This window comes from Littorina saxatilis, linkage group LG8, assembly GCF_037325665.1.
Source record: "Littorina saxatilis isolate snail1 linkage group LG8, US_GU_Lsax_2.0, whole genome shotgun sequence".
NCBI classification, from domain to species: domain Eukaryota; kingdom Metazoa; phylum Mollusca; class Gastropoda; order Littorinimorpha; family Littorinidae; genus Littorina; species Littorina saxatilis.
In genome coordinates, this window is record NC_090252.1 from 69,033,807 (window position 1) to 69,043,806 (window position 10,000).

At 42.4% G+C, this 10,000-nt stretch overlaps 1 protein-coding gene across 1 annotated transcript in view; it reads left to right on the forward strand.

Annotated features, from left to right (window-relative positions):
• Window positions 1-9,698, forward strand: part of LOC138974263 (uncharacterized) — a 14,746-nt gene extending 5,048 nt beyond the window's left edge. The window contains exons 4-8 of the mRNA XM_070346982.1: window positions 1-153; window positions 770-1,093; window positions 1,781-1,909; window positions 2,180-2,521; window positions 9,512-9,698. The exon at window positions 1-153 is cut by the window's left edge and continues 25 nt beyond it. Of these exons, the coding sequence (XP_070203083.1) occupies window positions 1-153; window positions 770-1,093; window positions 1,781-1,909; window positions 2,180-2,517 (944 nt within the window). The 3' untranslated portion in view covers window positions 2,518-2,521; window positions 9,512-9,698. The remainder of the gene's footprint in view (window positions 154-769; window positions 1,094-1,780; window positions 1,910-2,179; window positions 2,522-9,511) is intronic.
• The last annotated feature ends 302 nt before the right edge of the window (window positions 9,699-10,000 follow it).

Genomic DNA, 10,000 nt, shown 5'->3' on the forward strand with positions numbered 1-10,000 from the left:
CACAGTTGTCAACATTCTTAGAAAGCAGTCGGGTATACTACAGTGGCTCGTGCAGCCTGTCCCTCCCTGTCACCGTCACGGAGGGCGTGTATCACGTGACTGTCACTGTGCTGCCTGCTGGCGGGCCCGTTGCTGTGGGCGACGTCACGTTGAGTTAGTTCTCTACTGTTTATATATTTGTGCCCGTGTGTTTATCGGTCTGTCTATTGGTGTGTGTGTGTTTATCGGTCTGTCTATTGGTGTGTGTGTGTTTATCGGTCTGTCTATTGGTGTGTGTGTGTTTATCGGTCTGTCTATTGGTGTGTGTGTGTTTATCGGTCTGTCTATTGGTGTGTGTGTGTGTTTATCGGTCTGTCTATTGGTGTGTGTGTGTTTATCGGTCTGTCTATTGGTGTGTGTGTGTTTATCGGTCTGTCTATTGGTGTGTGTGTGTTTATCGGTCTGTCTATTGGTGTGTGTGTGTTTATCGGTCTGTCTATTGGTGTGTGTGTGTTTATTTGTATTTCTTTCTCTCTTCCTTACTATTGATCTTTCCTTCTTACATTATGTAATTTGTTTTCCTTTGCAATCTTGACTTTTTTCTTTTCTTTTTTGTGTGTACCTGATTCGCAATCAACTTATTTATTTATTCCTGTCTTAGTCATGCATTTGATTTTAATTATTCATTTTCCAAATTACTATATTTTGTGATGAATATATTTACATGTTTGTATTATGTTTCTAACCTGCTTCCTAGGTTAAATTTTTATTTGCCCTTTCCTTTTAACAGAGAAACCCGGAGCACTTCTTCTTCTCCCGGCATGCCCAGAGTACATAGGAGAAGGGTCTAACTTGAAATGCCAGTGCCGACACGCAGTGTCTCTAGAGGGATCGCCTCCAGCAAGAGTAACGTGGCTCAACCATGACGACACCTTGGTGCTACCAACCAACGATGACGTCACCCCAGTGCTAGGAACCAACGATGACGACACCTCAGTGTTAAGAGTCAGCAGTGTCAGCAGAGACCAGAACGGAACAACGTACACTTGTCGTTCTGTGTGGGGTCCTAACGATGACCTGACTGTAAATCGCGACTACACTCTCCTCGTTGCATGTAAGTGACAATCCCATATACGTTTTTTAAAATCTCATATATAAAAATGTGTGTGCATGTGTCGCATATGCCTATGTTGATGTCTGTCACTGCTATGTCTGTTAACGCTGATGCCGGTTACTCTTATATCGTTGACTGTTAATTCTATGTCTGCCTTGTGTTGCCTGGTCCAGACACACATATCGCCATGCAGATAGACAGACAGACACACATATCGCCAGGCAGATAGGCAGAAACACACACATATCGCCAGGCAGATAGACAGACAGACACACATATCGCCAGGCAGATAGACAGACAGACACACATATCACCAGGCAGATAGACAGACAGACACACATATCGCCATGCAGACAGACACACATATCGCCATGCAGACAGACAGACAAACAGACCACCGGGCAGGTAGACAAACAGACCACCGGGCAGGTAGACAAACAGACATAAAAAGAAAACTGAGATAAAAAGTAATCTGTCGCAAAGTTGCATTGTTCGACTTCGTGCAGGAAAATTCAGGGAACGTATACATGTTCTTTTTGGACAAATGCCTGAAGCCTGGCTTAAAGCCAAAGGCGATCTGTGCATATAAGATCAAGAACTGCAACTTTATTGTAAATACATTTAGATTAACATTGAACCTTTAGGTTTAATGTAAACAGCTCTAAGTTTGACCTTGTCATGTTGCAGACCACCCCGAAACGCCAGGTGATAAAGGAGAAGTACCCCTGGCATTTATAGTGGGCGGGTCTGTTGCTGCTGTTGTTGTGGTCATCGTTTTTATCGTCGTTATGGTCGTCATCGTCGTCAAGCGAAAGAGTAAGGCTTACAAAGAATAGTCTCAGGTAGACCCGGACATATAATCAGTGATTCATAAATATGATATGCGCATTCTGATTGACAAATGGGATCTACTATTTGTGATTGATAAATATATTCTACACTTTGTGATAGACAAGCATGATCTAGACTTTGTGATCGGTCTGTGTGTGTGTATATATATCTCTGCATTTGGAAAACGTACGCCATAACTTAAGGGTTTGTGTTATAAAAACAAAACAAATCAAATCCATGTCTCATGTGTCACAGACAGAACCTACGAGAGGCCCAGACGAAGAAGAGGAAGACCTGAACACACGTACTCGGACTTTCATCCTGACAACAACACTAAGCCACAGCTTCTCAACACTGCTCCAGCCTCTCCTCGAAAAACTGCTCACAATGCTGCTGACAACACTGCGTTCAACACTGCTCACAACACTTCCCCCGACACTGAGACCGGTCGTGTGTACGTGAACATCCGGAGCGACGGTGCGAGTGGTGGCGCCGTGTACTGCAATGAGACCAGCGACACACAGACAGCGCCCAGCACTGACGGACAGGACGCCGACCACTACTACATTGAGATACTGCCGCCTGTGCAATAGAATGGTAAGAGCGATAAGGGGACTTCTTCTTTTTCTGGGTTCGAGGGTTGTGTCGTTGATAGTCTGAGAACAGCTGATGTTACAAATTGGCAAGTTTGGCGCAGTTCTTTAACAGTTCCTCACAGTACTGTCCTTTGATTAGTGCTCTCTGCCAAGGTCTGGTGCAGGTCTTTAACAGTTCGTCACAGTACTGTGCTTAGATTAGTGCTCTCTGCCAAGGTCTTGTCGCGCAAGGGAGCAGAGAGAGGATACGCTTGCAGAACGTGATGTGGAGTCTGATCTTCTTCGCCACAGTCACCACAGTGATGATGACAATGATGATGACGACGATGACGATGAATCTTCGTGTTCTTTTTTTTCAAGGACTTAGGTTTAAGACTACGCCATTTATTTCCAACCTGTCCTTGCATCCGATACAAAATAATTAAGATTAAGAAACCAACGACTACGACTCTGTCTGTCGGCGGTTGCGCCACATTGATTCCGGTATAGTGATGTCAGCTTTCTGCCTCTGTCACCTTTCCGCCTCTGTCACCTTTCCGACTCCATATATACTGGAGACTGAAATGTTGTTTCCAGATCAAATTAAAGAGGTGAACGTATTTAAGGACGAATAACATGTCAGTTCCTTGCATGTGAAGGAAATTGGTGGTGACATGTAATAGATTTCACCAAAAAATCGATTTCTTCGAAAACGTGTACCGAGTGGTTACGTCCCTTGAATAAGATGGGAAACATTTTGGGATGAATCACATTTCTAAGTTTAAATAAAAACATTGGTTGGACAAATTTGACCCCATGAATGTAAAGTACCCAAGGTCGATCGTCAGTACTATCGAAGGGTGTTTTTTAGTTCAGTGTGGAGTTTATACAAGATCAACGCTGCGAATCGGACAGGTGACAGAGGCGCAAATCTGACATCGTTAAACCGGCACGAACACAATAGCGGTGGATATAGCTCGATGACATGTAGCAAAGCTGACATCGTTTAACCGGCACGAACACCATAGCGGTGGATATAGCTCGATGACATACAGCAAAGCTGACATAGTTAAACCGGCACGAACACCTTAGTGGTGCATATAGCTCGATGACATGTAGCAAAGCTGACATCGTTTAACCGGCACGAACACCATAGCGGTGGATATAGCTCGATGACATACAGCAAAGCTGACATCGTTAAACCGGCACAAACACCATAGCGGTGCATATAGCTCGATGCATGTCAGCCACTTGATTGTATCTACAATTTCGATTTACCAGTTTGTCGCAATATTTTCCGGCAGTGTCGCAAAATCTTAACAAATGTTATAAGACTATGTGAATAGTAAACTGTAGTTTTACAATTTAACACCAGGTACGATCAAACATTCAGAGAAGTGTACGTTTTTATTTGAACACGTGTCTCCGCTTTGTTCCGAATCTACGATAGTGTCTTCACCAAACAAGGTATCGAACATGTCATTATAAGATGTTTGATGGGTTGTTGACAGACCAGCTTTTTGGTCGGTCCGAGGGGGAGCATATCGTCTTTTGTTTCATATTTATTGACCAAGGCCGAAGGCCGCGGTCAATAAATATGAAACAAAAGTCGATATGCCCCCCGAGGACCGACAAAAAAGCTGGTCTGTCAACAAACCATCAAACATCGTTTTTGTCATCTTTTTGGTAGTGAAAAACTAAGTGCACAATCAACCCAGGGAGCCATGCTTTGAAACACGGGTTCCGTGCTGATAACCACACGAGTCCCGGTTTGATAACCACTGGCAATCAAAGATGGCGTGTGAAAGCAACTTTCTGTGTTTTTGAGTTCATTAAATGTTGGGATGAATATGTCAGGTTTGAGGATGCACAGTTCTGTAGGTTCATCTCGGTATTCCACCCCCTCGGTTTTCTGTTGTAAATATTAAGCTGAGTGATCGAATGTGGAAGCTACGTTTGGTCAAAGGTCACAGAAGATTTGCGTCGTGCAGCATTTGGGTCGTGCAGCGAAGGAAAGAATCGCGATCTTGTTTCCGACTCGGTACCTCTTTGTTTTTCATTAGACCTATCATTCTGCTTGCTCGGCTTTGTTAGATGTTTGCATATCTTGTTGCTATTTTCTTTGCTTTTATTATTGTTTCTTATTTGTGCTTCGTTTATCGATACAACGTCTTGTGCACGGGTCAAAATGTGTGTGTCAGGTGTCGTTTTACTTGAACTTGACGTTCGTGTTTCTCCGAACGTCTGTGTATCGAAACACAGATACACGCACTCCATGACTCTGTAAGAAGACAAAACATATCGCTAGGTTTCATTTGTTTTTGATGAATGTATGACCTTTCATGAAGTAGTTTTGTTTTTTGTTTACTTTTGCCAGTTTGCCAGTTCGTTTTTGGAACTTTGCAAAGCAGTGTCGTGTCGTCTGTTTAGGTCTGGGGAAACACCAATGAAAAGAGCCGAAGAATCCCCGAGCGTTTCTATTGGGTTTGCTTTTGATTATCCATGTATAACCTGCTTCCTGCAACTATGGTAACCGGGGATTTATTGCCTGGGGAACATGAGATTTATTTCCCAGGTGCTTGTGAATGAAAACTCGTGAAAATGATGACAATGCTTATTAATAACCCATTGACTGCTGGCAGAAATAATTCAAAAATTCCATCATAAAAAAAATCATCACCTAAAAGGTAAAACAATTAGTACACAATTCAGAACATGGTCTCCAGGGGAGACTATCATCTTTCTGCAATTCAAAGAGCAAGTAATATACAGCGATTGTTTCCCATTGCAGAGTGTTGATTTGTTAATTATGTCAAAACCCGTATACTTGATGCAACTGTTCAACTTTAAATCTGTGCGTGCAATGTTCATGTGCCTGGTTGATGCGATGAATTTGTTGCAAACGTTGCATCGTGAATGTCCTATCCGTATGTTTTATGATTGTTGTCTTTTGTTTGCATTGATTTTTTGATTTTGTGTGTGTGCGTATTTTGTGCGTGTGGCTTGTTCCCTGTTTTCTTACTTAGTCGATATTCGATTTAATGAAGGGAGGGGGAAGGCGACACATCTATCTCCCGATGTGTGTGTGTGTGTGTGTGTGTGTGTGTGTGTGTGTGTGTGTGTGTGTGTGTGTGTGTGTGTGTGTGTGTGTGTAAGTGTGTGTGTGTGTGTGTGTGTGTGTGTAAGTGTGTGTGTGTGTGTGTGTGTGTGTGTGTGTGTGTGTGTGTGTGTGTGTGTGGCACACTAATTGCTAAAACAACAACACCAAAACTCATACAACTACAGAACAATGTTCATATTATATCTAAACTTTTGATATGTACATGTTTACAGTTTCTTTAGAGTGCCAATTTGTGGTCAGCTTTCTAATGATATATTTGTATATATAATTTGCAAGTTTGTTGTTTAACCGTACAAGCAAATGATTTCGTCTGAAATACCTTGTGTGTGGTTGGGTTTTTTGGGAGGGGGTGGGGGTGGTAGCTAGACTGCCACTGAATGGTATTTTCTGGTATTTATTGGTTTCCCGAAGTTTGGTGCCATCCCTTGATTACATACTAAGTCCCCCTAGATTTCTGACTCTGTACATGTCTCTTGCTAAATATACCAGTTGCTATGCGTTGTTCTTCTGATGCTTTGGTTGCTTATCACTATGTGCCATATACTAAAGTTACATGTCGTCAAGCTCATAAGTTACATGTCGTCAAGCTCATAAGTTACATGTCGTCAAGCTCATAAGTTACATGTCGTCAAGCTCATAAGTTACATGTCGTCAAGCTCATAAGTTACATGTCGTCAAGCTCATAAGTTACATGTCGTCAAGCTCATAAGTTACATGTCGTCAAGCTCATAAGTTACATGTCGTCAAGCTCATAAGTTACATGTCGTCAAGCTCATAAGTTACATGTCGTCAAGCTCATAAGTTACATGTCGTCAAGCTCATAAGTTACATGTCGTCAAGCTCATAAGTTACATGTCGTCAAGCTCATAAGTTACATATCGTCAAGCTCATAAGTTACATGTCGTCAAGCTCATAAGTTACATGTCGTCAAGCTCATAAGTTACATGTCGTCAAGCTCATAAGTTACATGTCGTCAAGCTCATAAGTTACATGTCGTCAAGCTCATAAGTTACATGTCGTCAAGCTCATAAGTTACATGTCGTCAAGCTCATAAGTTACATGTCGTCAAGCTCATAAGTTACATGTCGTCAAGCTCATAAGTTACATGTCGTCAAGCTCATAAGTTACATGTCGTCAAGCTCATAAGTTACATGTCGTCAAGCTCATAAGTTACATGTCGTCAAGCTCATAAGTTACATGTCGTCAAGCTCATAAGTTACATGTCGTCAAGCTCATAAGTTACATGTCGTCAAGCTCATAAGTTACATGTCGTCAAGCTCATAAGTTACATGTCGTCAAGCTCATAAGATAGTTGCCTATGTTATTTGTCATAGTTTTGAGAAAAACGCAAAACACTTATTTGGTTTGTGAACAATCTGCCAGTCTCATTTTAGGTATAAGTTGCAAACTGCCTATCTCGAACGGTCAACGGAGGTATACGCGTGAGATAAAGAGTTGACAGCAGGTTGTGCATACCTTCCCATTCTCCGAACAAGTCTTTATGTATCAAAACGAAAAAGTGCCTGATTCAGAAACGAGAACGGCAGTTTTGCTTAAGTAACCGTGGCAATGGTTTCCGATGGTCTGAGAGTTTATACTCTCTAACACATGACAGATGCCCTTCCAGTAGCTTCCCCTGTAGTCTCACTGCACAAATGCCTAACACTGAGTTAGGTATTGTTCTTGTGAGCGTGACGATGTTTGATTGTTGAGTTGTGTGTTTGTTCATATCCCTCGACTGTCATTGCATATTTTAACCATTCATGATTAATGTTGCCTTAAACATTGTATGCAGACTGCATTGACTTTAAATCGTACAACGCTTTTTGTGTGTTTTGTTTTTATTTCATTCTTATTTTTGGGGGAGTTTGTTTTGTATACAAGTAGGAGCTTGACATTACAGGGAGCAAACTCACAGAAGAGAACACACGTTAGTCAATTTCAATACACAGGTGGGGGGAGGGGGGTGGGGTGTCATGGATCGGTGGTCGCAGTAACAAGAGTATGTACAAGAAGAAAACAGCAACAGTGGACTAGCCGTTGCTTCCTAGCTGTCATGCAGACACAATCATCAATGTGTCTTAATATCCATATACATCTAAGTGGTACACACAAACATGCCTACACAAGCGCCGAGCCTTCATTGCCGAAACATTACACAAGCAATAAACATGACACAAAACTACTTCACCGAAAGGAAATTCCACTTCATAATTAGTTAGGAGGCCCTCTCCTTTCTTTCACTCGTCTCTAGTTTACACTCGCGGATGCATTCGCATTCGACTGTCGAGTGATCCCTCGAGGAAACAGGACGTGTCTGTCTGTATGTCTGTGTGTCTGTCTGTATATCTGTCTTTCACTCTTTGTGTCTGTTTATGTGTCTGTCTATGTGTCTGTCTATGTGTCTGTCTATGTGTCTGTTTGTGTGTCTGTCTGTATACGTGGTGGCGGTCTGCTCTCTGGACGGGACGCTCACTCAGTCTGATTCCGCGACGTAATAGTCAATGTGGTTAGTAGGGGGCATGGTAGGTTGGCATGTGTCGGTTGGCTAGCGATAGGTCCACAGCTGAACACCGTCGAAGAGACTCGGCAGCAGCGTAGTGTGTGTGTTAGCGTGCGTGCGTGCGTGCGTGCGTGCGTGCGTGCGTGCGTGTGTGGGTGTGTAAACCGAACACTATGACAAATAGCAACAAACAACAAAGAACAAGGATACATCCAAAAACGACAGGAACAAAGGAATGAGTAAAACAAGTACTACAAAATAAGACAGAACAAACTAAGAAGCAAATGTAAGTCAGACAAATAAATTAAAACAATAACAAAAGTACAACGCAGTCGGCAATAGAAGGACTCAGAGACCCATAGAAATGTAAACAGTGAAACCAAACTAGTATTTAAGTAAATGTAAGATAAATGAATGCATAAACAAATAGATACGTAAATGAATGCATAGATACATTCATTAACCTATCAATCAATCAATCATAAAATCAAGCATAAAGTCAATCAATCAATCAATTTATCAAACTTTTACCAAAACATTCAACAAGCCATAAACATGACTCAAAACAACTTCACCGTTCGAAAGTAAATTCCACATCATAATTAATTAACCACATTCCGCCCTTACCCCCCTCCCCCCCTCCCCTCCCCTCCCCTCCCGGAGACTCTTTCTTTTCTTCAACCCTTCTCTAGTTTAAACTCGCGGATGCATTCATATTCGACTGTCCAGTCATCCCTCGAGGAAAAAAGGGCGTGATTTGCTTCCTTGAAAAAGTCTTTCCTTTTGGCTCTGTCTGTCTGTCTGTCTGTCTGTTTCTCTCTCTGTCAAGCCATTTCTATCTCTCCCTCTTTCTTTGTCAAATCTGTCTTTGTCTGTCCGTCAGTCTTTATGAGTAGGTCTGTCTGTGTGTCCGTCTGTGTGTCTGCCTGTGTGTCTGTCTGTTTGTCTGTATGTTACTCACGTCTGAAAACAATAATCACGACATGCGAACAATTAACCTAGGCATCCCATCAAACATTGCGTAACAATGCCCAGTTCTCCTCGTGTGAAAGATTCGCCCCTCCATCTTAGACCTGGCTACGCTTTTACATGAACTATGACCACACCGCCACTTGGACATATACCAACATCAGCAACCTAGAACAAGTGCGAATTGTACAAAGAATGAGGAAATAATTTCTTGACCAACACTAGAAGCTAAATTCACGAGAGAAAAAAAGCTCTACATACGAAGCAGTGATGATGTTGATTATGTGGTAAGAGTCAAAGTGGAGGGGTCGTGTTGTTCTATGTAAAATCTTTGGCAGATATGAGACAGTGTCCAACAGTCTCCACGTTAAACAGTGTACCTATAAACATTCACACCGTTCGGTGTTTGTTGTTTCCAGCAGTAAAATGGTGTACACACAATCAGGCAAGGGTCGGAGACTGCCTGCCCGGAGGGTCAACGAGCAAACCAGCCTGAAGGATGTTTTCCTCTCTGATTGTTTTGGACATTATACAAACCGTGTTGCTGGATATGTGTGGAGATATATCGTCCTGAGCCTACCAAATAAAATTGAATCAAGTGTGTGAGTGTGTGTGTGTTTGTGTGTGTGTGTGTGTGTGTGTGTTTGTGTGTGTGTGTGTGTTTGAGTGTGTGTGTGCGTGTATGTGTGTGTGTGTGTGTGTGTGTGTGTGTGTTATGAGCTGGTACCGTTTAGGGAAACACCCCTGTTTGCACGCGAACCGGATCTTGACACTCTGAGCAGAGCAGGTCCGACACGAAAGTAACATGCATTACTTCATAAACACAGCTTCCCTTGATGCCACTGCAAACTGCACGAACTCAAGCTTCAGTCAACCATGCTTTGTTGTTTTACTTTTCACAGCTAGAT